The 26,819-nt window shown below is 46.0% G+C and overlaps 2 protein-coding genes across 13 annotated transcripts in view; one reads left to right on the top strand and one right to left on the bottom strand.

Annotated features, from left to right (window-relative positions):
- Positions 1-22,524, bottom strand: part of UBN1 (ubinuclein 1) — a 34,487-nt gene extending 11,963 nt beyond the window's left edge. For 2 of the 6 annotated variants that reach the window (XM_054454306.2, XM_054454307.2), the window contains exons 1-9: positions 22,385-22,524; positions 17,409-17,696; positions 12,510-12,596; positions 11,919-12,014; positions 11,424-11,558; positions 10,616-10,719; positions 9,485-9,923; positions 1,575-1,645; positions 47-176 (exon numbers count right to left, since the gene is read on the bottom strand). In XM_054454306.2, the coding sequence (XP_054310281.1) occupies positions 47-176; positions 1,575-1,645; positions 9,485-9,923; positions 10,616-10,719; positions 11,424-11,558; positions 11,919-12,014; positions 12,510-12,596; positions 17,409-17,657 (1,311 nt within the window). In that variant the 5' untranslated portion in view covers positions 17,658-17,696; positions 22,385-22,524. Of the gene's footprint in view, positions 1-46; positions 177-1,574; positions 1,646-9,484; positions 9,924-10,615; positions 10,720-11,423; positions 11,559-11,918; positions 12,015-12,509; positions 12,597-17,408; positions 17,697-22,201; positions 22,342-22,384 lie in introns of those variants that run through there. The other 4 variants (XM_063654092.1, XM_063654094.1, XM_063654095.1 and 1 more) reach the window with 3 other exon arrangements.
- Positions 22,525-23,239: 715 nt separating this feature from the next.
- Positions 23,240-26,819, top strand: part of GLYR1 (glyoxylate reductase 1 homolog) — a 44,293-nt gene continuing 40,713 nt past the window's right edge. For 3 of the 7 annotated variants that reach the window (XR_008494655.2, XM_054454286.2, XM_054454285.2), the window contains exons 1-3: positions 23,240-23,382; positions 24,405-24,441; positions 25,466-25,545. Coding sequence is in view for 4 of the 7 variants with exons in the window: in XM_054454286.2 (XP_054310261.1) it covers positions 23,240-23,382; positions 24,405-24,441; positions 25,466-25,545 (260 nt within the window). In the remaining 3 variants the exon portion in view is untranslated. The remainder of the gene's footprint in view (positions 23,383-24,404; positions 24,442-25,465; positions 25,546-26,819) is intronic. The other 4 variants (XR_008494656.2, XR_008494654.2, XM_054454288.2 and 1 more) reach the window with 2 other exon arrangements.

Below are 26,819 nucleotides of genomic sequence, written 5' to 3'. Positions count from 1 at the left end.
CCGCCAGGCCCCCAAAGCCAAAGGGATTCACTCTAGAGTCACCCACCTGTTCATAGAGGTGAAGTTTCCGAGCACGCTTGAGCAGGGCATCCTTGCTGCAGGGCAGGAATGACGCAAGATAGGCATACACCCCAGAGCGCACCTGACTGCTCAGCTCCCGAGTCTGCGCCTCTATGCTGAAGAACAGAACACAGTCACCACCGACTGTAGCTCGCTGCAACTCCTGTCTTCATCAGCTCACCATACGTGGAGAGGAAAGCTAGGGGCCAAAGGCAGGTCAGACCCTGTCTTGTTGGTCACACAATGTAACTGAATGCCCAAGGAAATACATCCTCAGCAATCAACAAACAAGAACCACTCCCAAGCCGGATGAACATGGCTAGGTAATGTGGGCCAAGGCTCTTAGGTCACAATACCAGGAAAACAGAGCCCAGGAGAACAAGCTCTGAAGCACTAAATTTCATAGAGAAAACATAAAAGCTTTCAAAGTGGAAAATCATGAGTTACTTGGGGTTGAAAGGAAACACTTCCCGGCAGCACTTCTTTTTTTTCCCCCAGTCCCCAGTTTTATTAACCATTATGAGGTCAGGGAAAGCCTCACCCCTCCAGTTTCTCCATCTATATAAGCAAAAAAATATTTCTCTTCAATGCCTTGAGCTGTCCATATTTGGCATGCTCAAGCAGGTTCCTTGTTGACACAACCCTATCGTCCGCACCAATGCTCAGGTGCTCTCTGCAGCTCACACTTCCTGACCCAAGGGGCCAATCCAGGTCCTGGCCAGGCGAGGCCATTTGGTAGAACACCCACATTTTGACAACTGTTCTTACATACACAAACTCCTCAGCTGTTGAGCAACAAGCTTCCCCTGCCACAAACTGCAACCAGGAGAAAAGCGGCAACACTGCAGGCCAGGCCACAAGGATTCACTTTTCCCAGTCTGGATTTACAAATGTTTGCTCTTCTGCTTTTTAACCTGATTCACACAGCGTGGTGTCTCAGAGGCTCGGGTGTGTGGGAACAGCATTAGGGATGATGCACGTGGCACTAGGAACAGGAGTGCCAGCGAGGGGAGCAGCCAGGGACACCAAGCAACACCCAAGGCAGAGCAGGCCTGAGGCCACCAGGCTGTCTCTCATTCTTCAGGATTCTCAAGAGACAGGCAAGCAACCCCTTCTATGTCTCCTCGTCTCATACCTGCCAAGAAATCCTCTTCTAACAGGCCATGATTATCATATGCTATTAATGCCTGCTGCCTAAGATCAGGGAGGTCTATCGCTTCTAGAGACAAGTATTTGGTGTCCCTGTTGTGTTTTGATTTTTAAAAGAAAAACAACAATGAAACCATGTTAATCCAATTCTTCTTTTATCTCCTTGGTGGTCCCCTTTATGCAGTTCAATTGTACTCCCATTCTCCCCTGGCTGGCTTGCCGCAAGCTCAGTAATAGCAGAGACACACAGACACACAGACACACAGACACACAGACAGACACACAGACACACAGACAGACACACAGACACACAGACACACAGACAGACACACAGACACACAGACACACAGACGGACGATACTCACTCTAATAGGATTCCATTAATATCCTGGGTGAAGAACTTCTGTCGGCTCTCCCCCTCAGCAGCTCTGGCAGCCTGGTGCACAGCAGATAGTAACAGCTGTTAGTGCACTTTCCCCACATGTCCCTCACGCTCACCCACAGGCACAGGAGTCATCGCTCCATAAAGAGCACCTGTCAATACAATCACACCGCCACCTTTCCAACCCCACCCTAGTCCCGGGTTAAGTTCGCCTGCGATCAATATTCTCTTTTCAAATGCTGCTGCAGCATCTGTGGGCTGCCAGCTCTTCCCAGGACTTAAAACAGTCACAGAAAAAAAAATCACAGAGTCAAAGCCATCACCATGCACTTGGCCAGAGGCCAATAAGGCCAACTAACCCCTGCGCCCATACACCATCAACTACACCGTTAGTTGGGATTTCCATGTATCTACAGTACAAAAATATTCAAGAACTTCAACCAGCCTATAGGATTTAAAGGCCTTTTTATCTACAAAAATAATAATAATGTGTAGCTCTAGCACTTAAGGACATTAAAACTCTTTGACAATTCCTAATCTACTTATGGTATACCACGAGCTCTCTATTAGCCAGACCATGTGAATAACTAACCCACCATATTACCTATTAACATCAGATTATAGGAGTTTCAGTACAGTCTTAGTTTGCTTTCCAAAGAACACAGTTAACACACACCCTGGATGGCAAGCTCAGAGACCCCTGAAGCAACCATGGCAGGCAGCCACGACACAGCGGGAACACAAAAAAGCAGACCCTGTGGAAGTCTGCATCAGGGGTTCTTAAACTTGGTTGCATATTGGAATTCTCTGGGCAGCCTGGAGCAACTCAGGCCACTCAAATCACACTCTCTGGAAAGGAGATTCAGGAATGCGCACTCTCTTAAAAGTGGCCCAAGTACTCTTTCAAAGCAACCCTGGGAACACTGATGTGCAAAGAGGGCTGGGAACCACTCCTCTCAACCCAAGAGCCGCTGGTCTGAAGGCTTTGGGTGAAATAAAATTTCTGAAATCAGACATGATATACAGTAACGACAGCAAACAAGGGTGATAAGGTGACTATCTAGAATGAAGGGATCAACCCCTCTGAAACTGCAGACACTGCTAACCCCTCACCATCATCTCCCCCACTCACCTTCCTCTCACTGCAACCTCTGGGGCCCCTTCCAACCACTCTAACTGCTCCATCTGACTCTTCCACCAGCTCCTTTCCATAGGCGGACCCCAGGATTCTCACTAGAACCCACTTCTCCCAATAACTTCTTTCCCCCTCAGGGCTTCAAAATAACACAGACAATTGTACACTCAAATCTAAACTAAGCCCTAAACCCTCTCACCTAAGCTCTGGACCAGAATTTCCAGTTATCTCTGAGAAACTTCCAATTACAGTCAACACCTGGTATAGGCAGGGGATTGGTTACAAGACCCCCGCATATACCAAAATCCAAGTGCACAGTCAGCCCTGAGGAACCTGCCGATACAAAAGTTAGCCCTCTATACACAGATTTAGCATTCCTCAAATCAACCCACGTTTGGTTAGAAAACGTCTGCGTGTAAGTGGACCCACGCAGTTCAACCCTGTGTTGTTCAAGGGTCAACTGCACTTCTGTGGATGGATGACCCTCTGGTTTGCAAACTCAACTTACACCAGACCCACTGGCTTCTGCTCTTCCGCCTGTGTTCCCCACTTCTAATAATTGCACTCCAACCTTAAGACTGCCACTCCCTTCTTCAGAACCCTTCAGCAGCTCTTTCCAAGCCTAGAATCAAACCCAAACTCCTTCACATGGCATTTGGGGTCCTCCACGATGAGGCCCAGCCATCCACCAACTCGCCCATCTTCAGCTCTGCTCCCTGCCTTCTCTTAGGGCATCTTCCCCAGGAGGCCGGCCAAGCCTGTTGCCTCCAGTCTGCTTCCTATATGCCCCCCAAGAGCCTCTCTTTTACCCCTCAAGTCGGGCTATCTGGCCGTCCAGACATCACAAAGCTTACTTCATTCTGCTCTGTACTACAGTCCACTGTCTGCATATCTATCGGGTCCATTTATGTAACGAGCTCATGGAACCCTGGCCTGGCGCGGTGGCTCACACCTGTAATCCTAACACATTGGGAGGCCAAGGTGGGCGGAACATGCGAGCTCAGGAGTTTCAGATCAGCTTGGGCAACATGATGAGACCCTGTCTCTACTAAAAATACAAAAACAAGCTGGGCATGGTGGTGCATGCCTGTGGTCCCAACTGCTCTGGAGGCTGAGGTGGGAGGATCACTTGAGCCCTGAGCGTGGAGGTTGCAGTGAGGCAAGACTGTGCCACTGCACTCCAGCCTGGGTGACGGAGCAAGACCCTGTCTTAAAAAATAATAATAAAATACAGAACTGAGTCTTATTCATCAATATATTTCCTATGGCTGCCTGTCACATAATATTTACTAAATGTTGACTGAGTGAATGAATCAACAAATGAAGATACTACGGTAAAACAGCACACCAGAGGAAGAAAAGCTTAACACCAAACAACCAAACTAAGCTGGAAGAAAATATGCAAAACTCAAGCTTCTACAGATTCCTTGGCTAGGGGAAAGCCCAGAGGGGTGAAATCCACAGACGAATAATGAAAAAAAGGGCATGACTTTTCACCCAGCCATGTGCCAATTTCTTACACTCTTGGAAACATTCAGAATTCTACCTCGGCACTTGGAAGGTACTAGAATTATATTAGTCTGAGAAAAAATAAAACAACTTTTTTTGCTTAAGCTTACACTGCTATTTATAAGATACAGAGGCACCCTTACATTAATTCAAACTAATTAACATGTATTTCATATGCCACACTTTCAGACCCATCAACAGCTTAAACTTCCAGTCTGCTTCCTATATGCCCCCCAAGAGCCTCTCTTTTACCCCTCAAGTCGGGCTATCTGGCCGTCCAGACATCACAAAGCTTACTTCATTATCTTATTAATTTTTTTATTTTATTTTAGTTTTTGAGACGGAGTCTTGTTCTGTCGCCCAGGCTGGAGTGCAATGGCGTGATCTCAGCTCACTGCAACCTCCACCTCCCGGGTTCAAGTGATTCTCCCGCCTCAGCCTCCTGAGTAGCTGGGATTACAGGCACCCATCACCACGTTCGGCAAATTTTTTGTATTTTTAGTAGAGATGGGGTTTCACCATGTTGGCCAGGCTGGTCTCAAACATCTGACCCCAAGTGATCCGTCCACCTCAGCGGCCCAAAGTGCTGGGATTACAGGCGTGAGCCACCATGCCCAGCATCTTATTTTATTGAGATGGTCTCACTCTGTCACCCGTTCTGGAGTGCAGTGACGTGATCATAGCTCATACAGCCTTGACCTCCCAGGCTCAAACAATCCTCCCGCCTCAGCTTCCCAAGCAGCTGGGACTACAGCTGCACGCAACCACGCCTGGCTAATTTTTAGATTTTTTTTTCTCACTCTGTTACCCCAGGCTGGTCTGGAACTCCTGGGCTCAGGTGATCCTCCCACCTCGGCCTCCCAAAGTACTGCGATTATAGGCATGAGCCACCGCACCCTGCCAAATTTTCTGTTTAGATAGCCACTGGTACAATATTTCAGAAGCTTTCTATGTAATCTTTACGCAATCTTTAAAAATATTTTAAATAATATTATGTAATTTTAGAAAGTATTTTTCTGAAACCTTTTGAATTGCATAGACAATATCTCTGAGGGTCTGGCTTTATACTGAAGAGTCGACCGCGGCATTTTAAAGTAAATCTAATTAAAAGAGCAATTGGATATATATATCTGATAGTCTTCCAAAAATAAATGGAGTACCTCACCTTTAAAAAGAGACACTCTTACCCCAGAAGTTGTGTGAATTAATCAATTCTAAGTTAACTAGGAAACGAAGTTAAACATCCCAATCATGCTGATTTATAAGAGTTCCAACAGCCTTTTAATGAGCTGTTTTATTTATTCCAAGAAAACTCACTTGTAGCCTTTTAGCTTCCAGCTCAAAATCTTATATACTGTATCTGTTTTTGCTGAGTAGGAGAAAATCTGGCATAATTTTTTTTAAAAAGATCAAACAAGTTGTTTAGGTTTTTTTTTCCCCCTACCTTATTCTCTTTGGACGCATCTCTCCCTGCACTTCTTGTGATGAGGGTTCTAATTCTACAGCAGGGCAGAGCAGAATGGGTGACATGGGGTCTCTTTAATTCCTGCTCTTAGTATTGTCTCTATGTTATGCTTGACTAAAGAGAACCAAAATAGATCTGGGTTATTTGTACAGCCCGAGGCTGAGTAGCCGTCAAACTACCTCAAGACAATAACCCAAAAGAGCATCAAACCTGAGCTTTGTCAGCACCTGTACCTGCCAACAACCAAGACAAAAGACACCATCAATGCATATTAAGAGAGGGCAGGGTAAGGCCATCAAATCACTGGATTCCCTGGGGCCTAAACAAACGTACAATACAAATCAGTAACAAGAAACAGGCTAATGTGAGAATGTAGTGAACGTGGCAGAGGCATCACCAAGGTTCCCTCTCAGAGGACCTCTTTAACATACACAAGTTTTCAAAGACACTTTTTAAAGTTTTGAGTACCATATTTAGTTAGAAGATATATCTAATTTCGTTTCCCAGAAAGAAAGTGTTTTTTCCCCTAAGGGATCAATACACATGGGATGAGAGTCTGCTATGTATTGTGGCAGAATACAAAACAGGAACACAGGCCAGGCGCAGTGGCTCACGCCTGTAATCCCAGCTACTCGGGAGGCTGAGGCACGAGAAATCACTTGAACCCAGAAGGCGGAGGTGGATGTTGCAGTGAGCTGAGAATGCACCACTGTACTCCAGCCTGGGTGATGGAGTCAGACTCTGTCTCAAAAAAAAAAAAAGAAAAAAAAACAAAACAAAAAAACAGCAACAACAACAACAAACCAGGATCACAGATTCCTCCCACAAAGAAATTATCCTCCCAAAGAGGTGCAGCCTAGCTCCCTAATCCTTGGATCTGGGCAGCTCTTGTGATTTGCTCTGACCAAAAGTGTGGTGGAAGTCATGTGATACACATAGCCTCTAAGGCTAGCTCTCAAGGGCCCTGCGGCTTCCAGCTTTCCCCTCTTGAGATGTTGCCCTGAGACCACCAAGCCCTGAAGAAGGCAGGATGAAAGGCCAGGAAAGAAAAGCCCTGCCAGCACCTGGCCAACTTGCCAGCTGAATGCAGCCATGAGTGTGGGCCCAGAGTCAGGAGAAACGAACTGCTATGATAAGGCAAATTTTGGGGGGTGTTTTGCAGACAGTGATAGAAACTGATTTGTGTGTCACCTAGGGCCAAGATGTAAAGTCTACCCAATCTTATAATAAAGGGAAAAGGGGGGAAAATTAGGGGTATAAAAAATAAAGTGAGAAACACGTAACACTGCTAATGTCCCAGTTACATACATCAGGTTTACTTTAAATTTTAAAAATGCGATGTCCATTTCAAGATCTAGGATGGACCCCTTATTAAGGATCCAAATATCAAATATCCACATGTGGCTTTTGGAATCATAAGCAATTTGTGTATACCAGTGCATTCTTTCCCTGGGAAGACTATCTTTCCCAGCAGATTCTCAGTGGGGTCAGGGGTCCCGAGCAGTTACACACACATGCAGGGACCCCAAGTGCCCCAAGTGCGGGGCCCTGGTCAGAACAGCGCACCTGAGGACCCTTCGGAGTAGCATTAAGCATCTTTCTAAAATAAGCCACCTTTTTAATGCAACCATGAAAAGTCATGAGGGCTGTATATTATGTAAAAAGGCAGAAAACAGTTATTCACAACTATAATTACAGCTGCATAAAAACATATACACAGAGGCTAGAAAAGAATATCCAACTAGAAACTGCTTTTATATTGGCCGGATGGATAATTTCCATACACCTTCCACCCCATTTTTCAAAGGTTCTTAATGCTGTTATAGGAGAAGGGCAATGTGAAGACTCGAATATCAACTTCACACTTGAATATTGAATTTTCCAACCAGAATATCAGCCTCTCCTGGTCACCAGCTCCCCACCGGGACCCAGGCCCACCTTGACTATGGGATCCTGAACCCTGTGTTTGTTATGCCCAAGAGCTAACTGACACTTGGCAATCACTGAGGAGGGGCAGCTTGCCTAACAAGGTGTTTACTCAGCTCCGCTTTCTTGCGCCACAGCCCAACACTGTTTCTGGTTATGTCATTTTGTTGCCACTAAATCTGTCCCCATCTTTCCCAAGAAAGTGAAACAGTAAGTTTTCACACTAGAACACAACCTATGGCACGAGTGGGGACACAGCCAAGAATTTGGTTTTGACTTTTCTCTAACAACCAGCTATCGTCACATAGACCTTAAATGATTTAACGAGACTTTCAGAAGCTATGAAACAATTAGATTACGAACCAGAGGATTAAAAAGAGTAAGGGGTAATGTTTGTTTAACATGAATTCTGAGAGCAAATATAGGACAGCAGGCTCAAAAACACCAAGTTCAGATTCAGCTACTTTCACCTCAATGTCATACTTAGAGATACTCCAAACCCCAACATGGTACAATTCACTTAAATCGTTACACTCAAATACAATACTTGAATTTCCAATGCTGAACAAAAGCTGACAAAGATGAGATAGAGCTTTGAATAGATACTTTATTTGCTTTGTATACGGTGTTCAAATATTTTTTGGAAGTGAGAAAATCATTTTAGCAGTGGCTGACAATTTACCCTGCCCTAAAACACAAAGGATATTATATGTAACAATGCTTCTGAAATACTGTAAGAATCACTGATTTAAAACCTACAGCTGTAGATTATGAGTGCCACTAGAGCTGCATCATAAGTCCTGATACTTAAGGTAAAATGTTATTTTAACTTAAAGGTAAATGATATTACAACCAATGATCCATGCCTAGTTTACAGTTAGAAATATGTTACTTGAACAGACAATTCTCAGTGCTTAGGGATCAATTCCCAATCACTGGAGTAAAACAGCAAGAGCTGCTAGATCCTAAAGGTGGTAATGGTGGTTGGTTTGTTTTTTAACGGAATCTTGCTCTGTGGCCCAGGCTAGAGTGCACCGGCGCAATCTCCACTCACCACAACCTCCGCCTCCTGGGTTCAAGCGATTCTGCTGCCTCAGCCTCCCAAGTAGCCGGGATTACAGGGCACGCCACCATGCCCAGCTAATTTTTTTATTTTTAGTGGAAACAGGGTTTCACTATGTTGGCCAGGCTGGTCTCAAACTCCTGACCTCAGGTGATCCGCCCGCCTCAGCCTCCCAAAGTGCTGGGATTACAGGCGTGAGCCACTGCACCCTGCCAATGGTGGGTTTTAATGGGGCATGGACAGCATTTAAAATTAAGCTGCTTTTCATTCATCACATTTGAGGCATTCCTGTAATCACTACCTAACACTGGATACACAATACAAGGGAGCGACTGAAACCTAGTGGCAACGAAGCATATACTCTATGTGTAACTTACATGTTTGCAAACTTTTGTGAATTTGCAAAACCTTCGTAAGAATTCTAAGATTAATCTCTGCCTCAGCTGCCTGCTGCCAACATCATCCGTCTATCACATGAAGGAAAAGATGCCGTGTGGAAAACAAACTGACAGAAAACAGAGAGAACAATCTGACAGAAAACAGAAAGAAAACAATCTTCCCAGAAGAAAGCAAATTTTCCAGAAATGAAGAAACCAAGAAAGGCCTAAAATGATGCCTGACAGGCAAGGCTTACACTGTTTTCTCCCTCAGGATGAGAAGAGGGTTTGGAAAAAGCTGACACCTTAACTGCCAATTCACTAAGGGTTTCTCTGGGAGAGCTTCACGCAGTGCAGAACCAACAGCAATCTGCCCAAACTGCTTCCAGGAAAGCCCAGCCACACTGTGTCATCATACCTGAGCCAGCTCCTTAACGCGCTTCTCCAGGGGTGCCGGCAGGCCTTCGGGGAGAGAAGAGGGCTGCCTGAATTCCTGGTCCAATCCCACCCCAAGGGAATCACTTCCATCATCCATATCACGGAAGGGGCTTCCTTCTGGAGACTCACTGAGCAGATGCTCCAAGTCCAAATCCGTCAGCGAGTCCATGGCAGTGGCCGCCTGGAGCAAGTCGTTGTCAGAAGTAGAGCCAAAGAGTGAGAGCAAGGGGTCAGAGGCACCCTCCAGTTCCCGCAGGCCCTGAGCTTCCGCTGATGGGACCGCAACAGGCTTATGCTCCTCCTCCCTTTTTTTCTGAGCCTCTTTCTCTTTCTGAAATTTCTTTAGCATCTCTTTAACGCTTAAAGCCCCAGAATATTTCTTCTTCTTCTTCTCCTTACTGGCATTGAGGGCTGTGAAGCTGCAAGCAAGAGGGAAACTGGTCACTCAGACTATAGGACACCTCCAAAGGGAACTCCAGAGGCCTTCACCCCTGCTCCCAGGGCCATGGTCTCCAGGAGAACCTGTCACAGTCCACCCTGTCATTCCTCCTCCCTCCTCTTGGCATATGGAGCTCGTTCTTGCTGAGACCAAAGCTTGAGAGTTAATACAGGTTAGCAACACAGTGTCACATATGCTAAATTTCCGACGGGTTTTTAGAAACCACTGCCAGGCTGAAATAAAAGGTTGCAAAAAGGGGTGGGGAGAGCAAGAAAAGTATTTAGAGGGAGAAAGCAGGAGCAGCAGAGAACAGCAGCAACTTGAAGAGCAGCTGGGGTGAGACCAAGTGAGGAGAAGGAAGCATGACCATAGACAACAAGGGAAAACAGCGGAGACAGGAGAACTGGGGCAGAGAGGAGCACCCCAGAGAACGAGAAACATCAGCAGTCACACAGTGACAAGAATAGCTGCCAACACTGACAGTGGAACTATCTGACACACAGAGAGGTGAGCGTCTATGCCCAGAATGGCACTGCGGGAAGCGTGCGGGAGGACAGGAAGGCCAGGCCCTGCTGCCTCTTCCGAAGCTGTGGGGAGGAGGTGAGTCAGCTCCCAGTCGTCCTGCCCTAACAGTTCAGGCTTTATCCTAGCAAAGAAGCTGCTGCCTCTCACCCGGCTTTGGAAAACTTGGACTTTTTCGATTTCTTCTCCTTGTCATAAGTGTCATCTTTTTTCTTCTTCTTTATCTTCTCACCACCTTCCTTCAACTTCCGCTTCTGAGAATTAAAGACAAGGCACAGTTACACGGCTCCCTAACTCAGGGAGCAAGTGCACTACACGGCACTGGCCTTGCTCCGCCCGGGGCACATCCTGAGACCTGTCTCATTTCCTTCATGAACAAAAGCTCTCAGATCAGTCCCTGGACCACAAACCCACAGCATTCCCACCGACGGTATCTCCTGGAAACACCCAGGGCTGAGACAAGTGACCATTCTGGAGCCTGAAACCTTTCTAGTTTGAAAGTTACAAGTGGGCCCTACCTCTCATTTTAAACACATAGGCAGTGGTAGACAGGTTTTTAAACACACTGATCCTAAAGCTGACTGGTTTTCAGTAGGATGGCAGCCCTGGGAACTGAAGTCCTCTACATGTCCACAGAAGAGGGTCAGCAAGGGTGGTACACATTCCCTCATTCCACACCCTTCCCACCCTGAGGCCAGCTCCAGAAACGACCCCTGCTGAGCCTGCTGGGATGTCATGTGACGTGGACATAATGACCAAGTGCTGAACAGAGCCCCCATGGGCACGTGTCCTCATCAGGGCACACGTGTAAGAGGTGAGCCATCGACCTGGCACGGCTCTGCCTTTCCACCATCCTCCTGAGCCGGCCAAGCGCCACGTATTCTGGCAAGTCACCTACCGATCTGATAGGGTCACGTCAAAAAGCATTTCTGAAATCCAAAAGCAAACACATTCTAACCTTTGGAGATTTTTTCTTCTTCTCTTTAATGAAGTCATCTTCAGACTCTGATGCTTGTCTAAACTGCAAGGTTCCCGAGTTAATGTAAAATCCTCCATATTTCGTAGTCAAAGAAGCAGGAACAAGCTCATCATACTGAAGAGGGGAAACAAACTGTCAGCTCCAAGTTCTGCTTCTGCAGTCCGAAGGTGCAAAGTGGGTCTCGAAAGAGATGTGACTGTGTTCCTCTGCCACTTCCAAGAGCATGCTAAAACATCCTCTGGTCAATCATGAATGTCTGAGCTACAAGGTGTTTTGGACAGATCTGATCATCATTTTCTGAAGAGGGAACTAAGACCCAGATCAAGAATGTCATTTCGTCTCTCATCAGCGCTGCTACTGCCTCATGCTGGGAAGAGGGCACACCCGCTCTGACCCCACCCCCAGCTTCCTGGTCAGTATCAGGAGGAGCTACGGTACAGTGGGTCTGACACGGCATTTTCAGTAACTACTTACCGCCTCAGAGTTATCGATGAAGGAATCGGATTCATCATAACCATACCCCATATCGATCAAGTCCTGTATTCGGTCTTTTCTACGTTTCTTTCCACCCTAAAATGTGAAAGCAATAGATTACACGCTTTTTGATAAACACACAGAATTAACTGTGGCCTTGAACTTCATCAGCTATGACTCAAAGAGGTAATACACTAACTAGAACAGTCACTCTCTCACATACACACAAACCCCAAAACCTCCTTTCCTGAAAACCTTTTAACACAGAACACATTTGTATCTGTATAAAATGTCCTAGGACAGAAAAATGAACTAAATGGCTTCTTATGCTTTGTACCAAAATAGTTCTTCTAAGGCGACCACAGGCCCTTCTCGGTTATTTGTCCAGTTAGCTCTTCACACTAGCTCTGCCATGCCCCTTTTCTGTACCTTAATGCGTTAGGTTTAATAACTGCTTCTATTCTCTCCATGCTTAATGCTTACTTCCAGATCAGTGTTTATTACATGGTAATCCACTAAAGGAATACAGTAATGTGTGGAAACTTCTCCCACCCAATGAGGTTGTTTTGTTACTCAAGAGAGAAATCTTACGTATTTTTCTTCAAATTTCCGGGCAAGGGCCTCTACTTTATGCCTTTCCTTTTCTTCGTCATTGAAAGGATCTGACAGATCTTTCTTCTGTAAAGAGATCGTTCCACAAAAAATAAGTCAGAAAATATTCCCATGTTCTTATTCATAGACACTTCACTGATTACTGAATACCTATATAAAAACAATGTTTTCCAGAAAAGGGCAAGGTAGAAAATATGCTACCATCTCATCAATGTTTATCTTAATTAAGAAAGTAAAATTTCCCTTAATGTAGGTTAATAAAACTTGATTGAATGCCTACAATCATCCACCACAGCATGAGGGGCTGCACGACTCAAAGACAGCAAAGGGCCTTTAGAAGGAGATGCTCAGTCGCTACACGACCACGTTCAATAAAGTGGACTTCCTTCGTAACTCTAAAATTTTCTTCAGGCATTTAAAAACATTCTAAGAAAGAGTCCATTAACTTCCAAAATAGTCAATGGCTCAAAAACATGAAAATCCCACTGAATGTGGTGCAAGTTCTTGAGAGCCGTTCTGCCATACTGTTTAGAAAGGTCTGAATTTGCACTTCTCTCAGTGCAACCAAAGTTAAACTCAGGCTTCCAAGGCTTATTTCCATTTTATAAGCTCATTCTTTTCTCATCAAGCAAATTTTCCACAGATAAGCCTTAAGCTTTGTGAGCAAGGAATCTAAAAAAAAAAAAATTTTTTTTTTTTTTTTTTTTTGAGATAAGAGTCTCACTCTGTCACTCAGGCTGCAGTGCAGTAGCACAATCATGACTCACTGTAGCCTCAACCTCCCCAGGCTCGGGTGATCCTCCTGCCTCAGCCTCCTGAATAGATGGGACTACAGGCATGCAACACTATGCCTAGCTAATTTTTTTTTAAAGTTTTTTGTACAGATAGGGTTTCATCATGTTGCCCAGGCTGGTCTCAAGCTCCTGGGCTCAAATGATCTGCCCATCTCAGCCTCCCAAAGTGCTGGGATTACAGGTGAGAGCCACCACACCCAGCCAGGAGCCAGGAATCCTAATTTTAATAAGACTCCTGTACTAAGTATGTTTAAGACTTCAAGGTAGACACAAAACACTAAAGATTGTATGCCTGTTTCAAACAAACTTTCTTATCTCACCCTCCCATCTCTGCCTACTGAAATACCACCTGCAAAGGATCAGTTAAATGATTTGTGGTGTACACATACAATGGGATATTATAGAGCATACATCTAATGATCATACCACAAATGGGGAGTCTTTCAAACATGCTTATCTGGATCTTCTAATTTTTCTACCATGATCGCATAGAACTTGAGTGGTTATGTAACTGTAAGAAATCCCACCAACCTTGAGCAGCACTGGATTCTACGTATATTACTGAACGCCTTGCCAACAGCAGTCTTCCCATAACTACCATTTCCTGACTGTATGACGGAAGGCCCAGCTCTGTGCGAACACTAATCAGGATATAAGCTCTCTTCTTTCTAAGACCTCCAGGGCCTGTGTCGCACCAGACTTAAACAATGACCATATTGTAATTTCTGTTACCTGCGGTGGTACCATTCTCTCAAAACATCTATAGGATGTTTGTTTTGAGGCTGGTACAGTGTTTTCTCTACCGTTCTATAGTCCTCTGAGTCTAGCACAGTGCCTTCACACTATTAAGAACTATACACTAAAAGAACTGCTGCACAAATGTGTCCGATTTTATTGTACTTTTAACACTGCAGAGTAGACCCACGACGATTTAGGAGTTCTGAACCCAAAGTCCAGGACTGAATCCTCTGAATTGGATCCAAAATTCTGTGTGTATCCTCCATGCATTTTTCTGCAATGGAGAAGGGCATTTGTAGTCCCCAAAAAGGTGAAATCAGAGCACTGGGGTTCTAATTTCAGTTGACCTACTGATTTGGTTTGAACCCACGAATAAACACATTAACCAACCCCTGCTACTGTCTCTTCCTCTAAAGGAAGAAGATACCATTTTCCTGAAACAGGAATTATAAAGGGATTTGAAATTACTTTTTCTCATCCTGCCCAGTGGTGCTCATCCAACAGGCTGACCCTTGGTACAGACTCATTGGCCTCCATTCTGGCAATTAGGCAATCAGATCTCAATCAAGGAAACACTTTTTCTTTTTTGGTTTGGTGTTTTTTGGTGGGGGGAGATGGAGTCTCGCCATCACCCAGGCTGGAGTACAGTGGCACGATCTCAGCTCACTGCAATCTCTGCCTCCTGGGTTCAAGCAATTATCCTGCCTCAGCCTACCAAGTAGCTGGGATTACATGCATGCACTATCACACCCGGCTAATTTTTGTATTTTCAGTAGAGATGGGTTTTTGCCATGTTGGCCAGGCTGGTCTCAAACTCCTGACCTCAAGTGATCTGCCTGCCTCGGCCACCCAAAGTGCTGGGATCACAGGCATGAGTCACTGCGCCAGGCCTTCCAGCCTTTTTTTTTTTTTTTGACACACGGTCTTGCTTTCACCCAGTGCGGTGGTGTGATCATGGCTCACCGCAACCTTGACCTCTCAGGCTCAAGCAATCCTCCCACCTCAGCTTTCTGAGTAGCTGGAACTTCAGGCATGCACCATCATGCCCAGCTAATTTCTGTATTATTTTGCAGAGATGGAGTTTCACTGTTGCCCAGGCTAGTCTTGAACTCCTGTGGTCAAGTGATCCTCATGTCTGAGACTCCCAAAGTGCTGGGATTACAGGTGTGAGCCACTATGCCAGGCCAAGAAAACACATTTTTTTAATCTCAGGTAAAGATTAATCCTTCTAACCAAAAATACCCTCCAAACAGCATACCTGTGAATAAGACTGACTGATCACTTGGCACTGAGGCATACTGCTAGAAACTTCACAACATGATTTCATTCTCATTCCACACTCAGACAACTGTGAGCCAATTACCAGCCTCGTCCCCATTTCACTAACAGCCACTCTAGAGACCAGAATGCTGCGAGTGTGGGGCCCACTTACCTTTTCCTCAGAGCCTAGCACAGTGCAAAGGTAGACACAGGTGCTTAAAAATGCTTTTCACGGGCCAGGCACGGTGGCTCACGCCTGTAATCCCAGCACTTTGGGAGGCAGACACGGGCAGATCACGAGGTCAGGAGATCGACACCATCCTGGCTAACACGGTGAAACCCTGTCTCTACTAAAAATACAAAAAATTAACCAAGCATGGTGGCTGGCGCCTGTAGTTCCAGCTACTCGGGAGGCTGAGGCAGGAAAATGGCATGAACCCAGGAGGCGGAGCTTGCAGTGAGCCGAGATTGCACCACTGCACGCCAGCCTGGGCGACAGAGCGAGACTCTGTCTCAAAAAAAAAAAAAAAAAAAAAGCTTTTCACCTAGGTGGTACTCAAATACCATACAATTCCATCTACACAAAATACAAAAAACACAGCCAGGTGCGGTGACTCACGCCTGAAATCCTAACACTTTGGGAGGCGGTGGGTGGATCACTTGAGGTCAGGAGTTCGAGACCAGCGTGGCCAAAATGGTGAAACCCCATCTCTACTAAAAATACAAAAAAAAAAAAAAAAAAAAAAAAAATTAGCCAGGCGTGGTGGCTGGCACCTGTAATCCTAGCTACTTGGGAGGCTGAGGCAGGAGAAACATTTGAACCTGGGAGGTGAAGTTGCAGTGAGCCAAGATTGCGCCACCGCACTCCAGCCTGGGTGACAGAGTGAGACTTGGTCTCAAAAAACAAAAACAAAAACAACAACAACAAAAAAAAGAGGCCAGGTGCTGTGGCTCATGCCTGTAATCCCAGCACTTTGAGAGGCCAAGGTGGGTGGATCACAAGGTCAGGAGATCGAGACCATCCTGACTAACACACTGAAACGCTGTCTCTACTAAAAATACAAAAAATTAGCAGGGCATGGTGGCGGACGCCTGTACTCCCAGCTACTCGGAAGGCTGAGGCAGGAGAACGGCGTGAACCCAGGAGGCAGAGGTTGCAGTGAGACAAGATGGCGCCACTGCACTCCAGCCTGGGCGACAGAGTAAGACTCTGCCTCAAAAAAAAAAAAAAAAAAAAACCCACAAATCTAAGCAGATCTAAGCTGTTAGAAATCAGGGCAGTGGTTGCCCATGAGTATTGAGGTAGTCTTCTGGCAGGGCAGAAGGAGGGTTTCTGGGGTCCTGATAAATATATTTTGTGACCTACATGCAGGTTACATGGGTGTACTGAGTTCATGAAAATCCATCAAGTTGTGACTAGGTGCAGTGGCTCATGTTTGTAATCCCAGCAATTTGGGAGGCCAAGGCAGGCAGATCACTTGAGGCCAGGAGTTTGAGACCAGCCTGGCCAACATAGTGAAACGCCATCTCTACTAAAAATACAGAAATTAGCTGGGTGTGGTGGCGTGCACCTGTAGTCCCAGGTACTCGGGAGGTTGAGGCAGGAGAATCACTTGAACTCAGGAGGCGGAGGTTACAGTGAGCCGAGATCACTCCACTGCACTCCAGCCTGGACGACAGGGCGAGACTCGGTCTCAAAAAAAAAAAAAAAAGCAGTCTACGTGTTTGTCTGCCCCTATATTAGGTAGACAGCAAGATTCTCTTGGAAGAGGAAAATGTCCAGCATGGAATTCTAACAGTGGAACTGTCAGGGACTGGTTTCATTTACACATAACGTTTATAACCTTGGCAGAGAAAAATGTATTGTTTTTAAAATTTATGTTAATTAGTTATAATTCAAATTGGCCTCTCCCTTTGCACACAGAGGTAAGAGAAGCAAATCTTGTGCTTGCCTTGAGTGAGTGACAGGATCTTGGGGTAGCCAAAACCTCAGTTAAGTCTTGCTTCCCCACTACAGAAGCCCCACATGCACGCACTGACCCCCGTGCGTTAAACCTGCAGCGCCTCTGGGAACAAAGGGGTGTACCTTATCTCCAGGCTGAAGGCCTTTTACCTTCCCTCGGATATTCTTCACCAGCTCTGGGTAGAAGAACTCTGGGCAGCGTTTGTGATCTGGTTCAAAGAGGGTGAGTGTAATCCGAACAGCTGCTGCGGCCGGCTCACAGTCCTGATGCTGTTCTCCTCCCCCAGCCTCCTCCTTCCGGGACTTCTTCAAAAACGCAGGATTCAGGGAACCTGGGAGAGAGGTGAACTGGACCCTGTGGGGCTCCGACATGGCTACCAACAAGTCTTAGCGGGTGTCACTGCATGGCTTCTGTTAACATTGAAAAGAAGGGCCAGGTCAAACGAAGATGATAAAATAGTTTACCTGCCTAATTAAAGAGATTTAAGTTTAAGAGAATTTCATTGTCAAGAAAACTCCATTGTTATATTTTGTCATTTATTGTTTTTTTCTGCTTATTCATCCTAAAACTTTTTCATAATCATTCAGAGATAGTCACTGCTTAGCATACTTCCAGTCTTTCCTATGCATCTGTATCCTAGATCCTTGACCTTAAAGAACCCATGCTGACAGAGCCTTAGACCTCCAAATTGTAAAGACTACTAAAATATTAATTATTTTCCATTTAATTTGTCTAACACTTATTTTTTCTGGCTGAGAATAATCTTTAAGACCTCTTTATTTTCATCACCAGCAGTTTCCTATCATTGGGAGCCAATCTTCACAATGACAAAGCTTTTATCAGCTGAACAAAAGATATTGCCTACCCCAGGATAGTAAAGAACCAGTGACTCAGGAGGGTGTGACTAGGCTCACTTCCTAACAAAGTTACACACTCCTGCCCTGTGCACCACTCTCACACCCAAACACTGGCCTTGGCAAAATAACAAATTATGACATGCCAAAGACTTTCAAAATCACTTGGGAATGGTCAAAATAGATTTTGAGTACAGAATTCCAAATGTTCACAGAATATAAATACGCTAATACATGCCATACATGTTTTCTGCTTACTTCATATATAATTTTGTGTCCTGCTTTTTAAAAGAGTTCATATTCTAGTGTGAACTTTCTACCATACCAATAAAGATATTCATTGCAGCCTTGTTTATACAAGAAAAATAATGGAAGCAACCAAAATGACAATCAAATGACAATCAATCAGGGAATGGTTGAATAAATTGTGACTTTCTTATTGACTTGTAAGGGCTCTTGATATTATACATAAATTATTACATATTATAGATATACAACATCTGTCATATCTCTTATAAGTGCTTCTTCTTGTTTTGTTATTTGCTGTTTAATGTTGCTTAGAGTGAGGTATGATGAAAGAAATGTTAACTTTTTTTTTTTTGAGTTAGGGTCCCACTGTTATATCCAGGCTAGAGGGCAGTGGCCCAATCACAGCCACTTCAGAACCTCAACCTCCCAGGCTCAAGCAACCCTCTCACCACTTCAACCTCTCGAGTAGCTGGGACTACAGGTATATCCCACCATGCCTAGCTAATTTTTTCTATTTTTTGTAGAGATGCTGGCCCACTATGTTGCCCAGGCTGGTCTTAAGCTCACAACCTCAAGCGACCCTCCTTCCAAGGAAATTATAACTTTGTATGCAGTTAAAACTAGGCTCTTTTCCTTTGAGACTTCTCCCATTTCTTTTATGCCTAGAATGTTTGTCTCCAACCAGATCTTATAGAAGAACTTGTGTATATAGGTTTTTTGTTTTTTGAGACAAGGTCTCACTCTGTTGCCCAGGCTGGAATAAAGTGACTCAATCTCAGCTCACTGAAGCTTCAACCTCCCAGGCTAAAGCGATCCTCCTACCTCAGCCTCCCTAGTAGCTGGAACTAAAGGCATGCTAATTTTTGTATTTTTTGTAGGGACGTTGTTTTGCCATGTTGCCCAGACTGGTTTTGAACTCCTGCTGGGATTACAGGTGTGAGCCACTGAGCCCAGCCTATATGGTCATTTACAGATTTTTTTCACATTTACTTCATTAACCCCAGATGAATTTGCTATGCTATAAAGTATGAGGAGAGGCTGTAACTTGGTTTCCTCCAGCATCAGTCACTAAACAATCCTTCCTTCCTCTGCTGATTTGGCATATATTGCAAAGCAACATCACAGATATCTAAGGCCTGTTTCTGAAGTCCATCTGTCATATTAATACAGTATTTAGAGATTCTTTAACCAATATTGCACTGTTTTGTAAAGTTTTATACTTTAATATTGCAAAGTTAAAGCTCATGTTTAATATCCTTCTTTATAAATAATACTTTGCCATTCCAGCCTATGTATTATTTTGGCAGGTTTCAAAAAAACTGACTCTATTTTGGTTGTAAATCAATCACAAATGTGAGTTAATTCAGGAAAATTAGCATATATCATATATATCCACATACATGTAGACATATTTGTATATATCCAACATTCATTTGTCGAATTATGATCATAAAATCAACTTATAACATCAGATAAGGGAACAAAATATCTACAAATGAAGAGTTAAAATAATTCTAAACAGGCAGCAAAACGATTAGCAGTATAACAGGTTGGCGCTGCAAAAGACCATCTCCCAACATGTACTAAGATGTTAAAGGAGATTTCCCTAAAAGAAATCTCCAAGGCCCTCAGGATATTTGTGATGCGCTGGGTTGTGGAAATAAATCCCAGCTGAAGGCTTACAGATTCCCCCACTGGTAGAACGGGAACAGTCTCACTATAAGAAGGGAATCAGCAAGTTAACCAATGGGATGCAGGAAGGTCATCCTTGAAGTGGCAACCAGGTCCTACTCTCCCCGTCCAGGCAATAAACACATAACCTTATCTCAGTCCAAGTCTGAGAGACTGCAGCTTCAATCCGAGATGGCAAAACTGCTCCTTTCAGTTGCTTAAGTGACTCTCCAAGCCCAAGAAGGTAAAAAATAAGACTACAGGATAAAGTGAGTCAAATCTGTAGTCTATTAACACTTAGATTTGGGGTTGTTTTATCATCACTATAATGTTCTGCTGTTACTAAGCCATTTGAAACATTTCAGAGAATCCGATATATTAAACAATGGTATGTTAGACTTACAATCATAATTCAAAATGCTTAAGAAAATATAATTAAGTTCAAACATGTCTGAATGTTTAAAAAAACTGACTTACATTTACCTGTTTATTAGACTTAAGAGAGTTGCCTAAGTCCTTGGAAAGATTTTAGTTTTTTTGGTGTTTTTTTTTTGTGTGTGTGAGATAGTTGCCTCACTCCTGTTGCCCAGGCTGGACTGCAGTGGCACCATGAGAGCTCACTGCAGCCTCAACTTCCCGGACCCAGCACTTTGGGAGGCTAAGGCAGGAATGATCGCTGGAGCCTAGGAGTTTAAGACCAGCCTGGGCAACATGACGAGACTTCATCTGTACAAAAAATTTTTTTAAAAATTAGCCAGGTACGGTGGCACACCCCTGTAGTCTTGGCTACTAAGGAGGCTGAGGTGGGAGGATGGCTTGAGCCTGGGAAGGTCCAGGCTGCAGTGAGCCGTGATCCTGCCACTGCACTCCAGCCTGGGCTACAAGAGTGAAACTCCGTATCAAAAAAAAAAAAAGAAAAAACAAAGATCCCCCTTTAAAAACCTCAGTTGGTGTTACTGAGAAAATACTAGCCTTCCTTGTCCCTTGGTTATCCTCAGGAATTTTATATTTTTTCTTACTGTGTGTGTGTATATATATATATATATATATATATATATATATATCCTTCTAAACATTCTATTTTCAAACTGGTTATTGATGAAACAGAAAATCTAAATTGTGTATTCCAACTTATAATGAGTACCCTTCCTGAATTCTTATTTTAATGGCTTTTTTTTTTTTTTTTTTTTTCAAAATAGGCAGACCTATCATCCACGGAAATGAGAATTCTGTCTTTACTTTTCCAAAAATTGCATTTCTTATTTTTGTTTCCTGTCTTACTGCACTGGCTAGAACTTTCAGGTTTTAGGCAATATATTCTTATTGTCTAATAGTGGTAGAAACGTACTATGTTTCTGATGTTAAGGGGAATGCTTCTAGGTTTTGGTGCAATGTTCATTTGAGATTTTTTTTTCTTTTTTTTTTTTTGGCGGGGGGACGAGTCTCGCTCGCTCTGTCGCCTGGCTGGAGTGCAGTGACATAATCTCGGCTCACTGCAACCTCCGCTCCCCGGGTTAAGCGATTCTCCTGCCTCAGCCTCCCAAGTAGCTGGGACTACAGCCATGCGCCACCACGCCCGGCTAATTTTGTATTTTTAGTAGAGACTGGGTTTGACCGTGTTGGCCAGACTGGTCTCGAACTCCTGATCTCAGGTGGTCCGCCCGCCTCGGCATCCCAAAATACTGGGATTACAGGCTCATGCCACCATGCCCGGCCAAGATTCATGTTTTTAATTAAGTTATTAAAATATTCTTCAATTCCTCACAAATTCAGAATTTTTAAACAGGAACATATGTTAAATTTTTATCAAATTATTCCCTGGAACCTTAAATACGCTTTAAAGATCACTTTGTTTTAAAAACACACACGCAGTAAATGACAGTCCGTGCAGCTAATTCTTGATACTTCAGGAAAACTGATCTCCCAAGAAAAATCAGGCTGCGGGACGACCCAGTACGCTAAACACCGACTTGCAACCGAAACCTCTAACCACCACAATGCCCTGGGGAAATGCGTGTGGAACCGCCACCTTTTACAGCTGGCAGTGACTCAACAAGAGCCCGACACCAAGTCTAAGTCAATCCTTGACACTGTGGAGTCTGTGATCGGGACTGGGATCTTTTGCAAAATTGTGATTCTACCTGGTCTGCTGAAGTTTGGGCCGACGCTGCGCTCAACTGCAGTTAACACTTCCCAGTTCATGGTTCAGTTTTAAAGTGTCCAAACTACGCCCGGCATCTGTCTTCCTGTTGTCACAACTTTTTCAAAAGTGCAAAACTACCGCAAAGCTAACGAGAGAGCACGGAGCCGACAACCACACGCACCTTTGTCCCCAGCGCCGACGCGGGCCGCAGACGTCCCCCCGCGGCGGTCCTCATGCCGGTCCCCGGGCGGCGGCGCAGCTAGCGGTCGGCTCCTGAGCCGTGGCTCCCAGCGGGCGGGCGGCCCGCGCCTCGGCCCATGGCCGGGTCCCCGCGCCCAGGGGAGCCTGGTGTGCCGCGCCGCGCGCCGGACCAAGAGGAAGCGAAGAAATGCCAACTCGACGTCCGCGCGGCCACTCCGGGGACACCAGGGGGTCAGGGGAGCAACCTCCGGGCGCCCCAGGAGAACTTGCGGCGCGGGACCCCGCGCTCAGACGGCGCCTCCGAAAGCGGCCGTCGGAAGGAGCGCTCCAAAGAACACGGGCGGCGGGAGCGGACGGGCGCGGACACCGGGGCCTCCCGGCCTGCGGCCAAGCAGAGTCGCCGGGCGCGGGAGCCCAGACCCGGCGGAGGCTGAGTTCCAGGCCGCGCCGAGCTCCGTCAGGGCAGCTCACTGGCGCTGCGACGGGGCCGACCAGCGCCTCGGGCTCGGGAATGGCCCCGGGGCCCGCGCCGGACCAACGGCCGTAACGGAAGCGCCGAGAGGGGAGAGGCGCGGAGTCCAAAACCCGGGGGCGGGGCGGGCCGCGAGGCCGACTCCCTCTCGCGCTCAGCCGGTCGCACCGCCGCCGCCGCCGCCGCCGCCGCCGCCGCCGCCTCAGACCGCGGGCGTTTCGTTGTCACGAGCCGGAGGGAGGGGGAAAGAGCCGGGAGTCTCTGCGCTCCGGCGCGCGGAGACCGCGGCGCTCGCGTCACGTGCCCCTCGGTCAGCCAATGATCCCCGGCGGGCGCGGTGACGTCAGAGCAGCGGCGTGGCCGATGACAACCGGCCCCCGTCACGTGGTCGGGCCCACTCCAATGGGCGGCGCCGGGGCGACCTGCTGTTCCCGGCGGCCCGTGCGTCGGCGGTGGTTGGGTGGTAAGATGGCGGCTGTGAGTCTGCGGCTCGGCGACTTGGTGTGGTGAGTCCGAGCGGCCGGGCCAACCGAGACGCGCCGGGGAGCTGCCCGCCTGGGCGCGGGGTTCGCTGCCGGCCCCGGAGCTGCCTTTTTATGCGCTCCAGGTCGCGGAGAGAGGGGAAGAGAAGGTGCCGGCGCTTGCGAGCGGCGCCGGGCGGAAGGGGCAGTCCAGTCCCGGGGGACCGAGGCCGAGGGTGGCCACGGCGGGCACCGGCTTTGATACCCGAGGCCGGCCGGGTGGGGTCTGCACTCGGGGTCCAAATATTGGCGGCCCCCGTGAAGGGAGCCGCCGGTGCCGCGAGGCTTCCCCGGACGACGGGTCCCCGGGGTCTTGCTGGGGCTTCTCAGAAAGCAGAAGCGCCGGGGACCGGACTTGCGAGTCCATCTCGCCGGTGCCATTCGGTCAAAGCCCAGGTTGCAATGCAGCCGATCTGTGCGGGCGGCTCAGCCGGGGGTGTCTAAACCGGACTGCTGGCGTTGCCCCGCGAAGAAACGGCGGGGGGAGTTCTCCTTTACAACCGATGGCTTGGCAGTGACCAGTGCAGGCTTGGGTGCCTCCCGCGGTCTGTTTCTGTGTCCCAGACAACCGCCCGAACCAAGACTGATTGTCGCCGCCTCCCTCGAGCTGCGTAGCTTGTTTCTCCACCCAGAGGAAGGCTTCCATTAGCATTTGTCAAAGCCAGGCAGGTCTCCTGTTGAATTAAACCAGACTTAGAGAGGGAAAGTCTGTGTTTATAGAGGAAGCTGTCCTTCCATCCCCGTCATTAAGAAGCTCTAGACAAGTGACTTTTGACAGTTGTGTTGTTCTGTATTCCTTGTCAACAGAAGAATGGATATAGGTTGTGCACATAAGTATACAATTTTGCATTTTACTTCTGAGGGTCTTGGGCCCAGCTGTGAAAGCTTTTGTTCCGGCATTTGAGGATGCCAGCAGAGATTTAGGAAAATAAATTGCGTATTGAATGGGTTGAAGGAGATGGACTGGCTTTTCCAGGGCAAGTGTTGACTCTGTGTGTTTTCTCTAGGGGGAAACTCGGCCGATATCCTCCTTGGCCAGGAAAGGTGAGTGTCTTGCTACTAAAGGAAGATATTTGAAGTTGGTTTTGAGGAGGTGGAGAATGTAAGATGCATTCCTCTCAGTTTCTAGTATTGAGTTAAATTGGGCCCATTCAGATGGCACTTAGAATTTTTTTTTCTCCTAGTATCGGTTATTTTTTAAAAGGCAATGCAGTATACACCAGATCATTAAATCTGCTCTAAACGCTTATTTCTTGATTTAGAGGAGGTTTATGAAGTTTCTTTTTTAACCCCGGAAATAATTCTAATCTGAATTTAGCTTTATGCTTAAATGTAACAAAAGGAGAAGAAAATATAAATTATCCAGGAAGAGAAGTCTAAATGTAGGTTAGTGAAAAGCCAAAGTATTTTTGTCCCAACTAAGTTTAAATCTTCTTTCCATGTTACCATATGTGCTACTCCAGTGCCTCTTTGCAGAAGTTGGCATTCCAGATTTTGCATGAGGTGATCCATCATTGCTTTCCAAATGTTGTGTTTTTATATTCTTGCTTGGAGCCCGGGAAGTGTCTTTAGATGGTCTCTTTGCAATATGGTGTTTTCTGTGCCTCAGTTGTCCTTTGTTTTCACTATGTCCTGTCTCAACCCTTCCTGCACAGGAAGTATTTCAGAGAGTGTCCTCTGCATTTTTTCAGTAATGTTGGGGTCACAGTGGGGCGGGGGTGGGGTGGTGGGGGGCAGGGGATGCTGTTGATCTTAGTTTTAACTGCTTGTAAAACCGGGCCACTGCAGTAAAAGGGATATTGTGTCTACTGAGCAGTGTGCTACATGTTAAATATTGGGAACTTCTAGAATATCTACACATTTCCATACACCTCAATAGAAAAATGGGAGATTTAGACAAGTACTAGGCCTTGGGTTCTGTTTTGTATATAAATAAATTTATTTGTAAGTAAGTCCTTTTAATTTACTTTTTTCTTAGCAACGTAGAACTGTGTAGAGCAATGTGGAGCCACTAGAAAGTGGGCTGCTGTGTTGCCAGCCAACCTTTTTCCCCCCTTTTATCCTCCAGATTGTTAATCCACCAAAGGACTTGAAGAAACCTCGTGGAAAGAAATGCTTCTTTGTGAAATTTTTTGGAACAGAAGATCAGTGAGTAGTACTCACCAGGAGTCTCCCTTCGCCTTTCTTTCTGTGTTACGTGGAGTCTGAGCTGCTTTGAAAATATTCTAAGGATTCTTAGTTCAGTCTTTTTATAATGTATAATACTGGCATCTCATTGTGGCTTCATACCCAAATAAAGGTGCAATTTCTTGCAGAAATTGCCCTAGACAACTGTCTTAGGTCTATAACTAAGTCAGGCAAGAACTGGGTTCATTTACCTTCTAAATATAACAATCACGTTGAAATAGTTTCTCACATGTTTCTTTACCCAACTCCAAAGGCAGTTCCTTTTTGTTTGTTTTTGAGACAGAGACTTACTCTGTCACCCAGCCTGGAGTGCAGAGGCAGTCTCAGTTCACCGCAACCTCTGCCTCCCTGACTCAAGCGGTCCTCTCACCTCAGCCTCCCGAGTAGCTGGGACCACAGGTGTGCACCACCATGCCCAGCTAATTTTTTGTAGAGGGGGTTTTACCATGTTGCCCAGGATGGTCTCAAACTCCTGGACTCAAGCAATCCACCTGCCTTGGCCTCCCAAAGTGCTGGATTTTAGGCATGAGCCACCACGCCCAGCTGGCAGTTATTTTTATAAAAGCCATGTTCAGTTCGCTTTTAATGCCATATGTCATTATGGTTCATGCATGAGGTATACAGTGGAAACTAAAATTTTATTTATCTTAAAGTAATTGTTCAATCATGTTCTCATTTGTAAAACTAAGTGATTTGCTTTGACATTATTATAGTAAGTCTTTTTACCAGATCTGTGCTAAGTTGGGGAAACCAGGATCATTAATCTGAGACTGTTTGACCATATAACATGTCGCAGTGAGGGGAAGAACGTGAAGAACCTGTATTAACTTGAGTTACTAGTGATTTGTTTAGCTTTTTCATCACTATGTCAAGTTGCTTACCTGGGTCTAGCTAGATGGTTTGATTTTTTTTTTTTTTTGAGATGGAGTTTCACTCTGTCACCCAGGCTGGAGTGCAGTGGCGTGATCTCAGCTCACTGCAACCTCCACCTCTCGGGTTCAAGTGATTCTGGTGCGTGAGCCTCCCGAGTAGCTGGGACTACAGGCGCACACCACCACACCCGGCTAATTTTTTAATATTTTTGGTAGAGACGGGGTTTCACCATGTTGGCCAGGCTGGTCTCAAACTCCTGACCTCAAGTCATCTGCCCCCCCACCCCCACCCCCTCAGCCTCCCAAAGTGCTGGGATTATAGGCGAGAGCCACCATGCCCAGCCAGTTTGATTTCTTTAAGTA

This window comes from Pongo pygmaeus, chromosome 18 (assembly GCF_028885625.2).
Source record: "Pongo pygmaeus isolate AG05252 chromosome 18, NHGRI_mPonPyg2-v2.0_pri, whole genome shotgun sequence".
Classification (NCBI taxonomy): Eukaryota; Metazoa; Chordata; class Mammalia; order Primates; family Hominidae; genus Pongo; species Pongo pygmaeus.
Note: the sequence above shows the minus strand (reverse complement) of the source record. Positions and strands in the feature narration are given on the sequence as shown.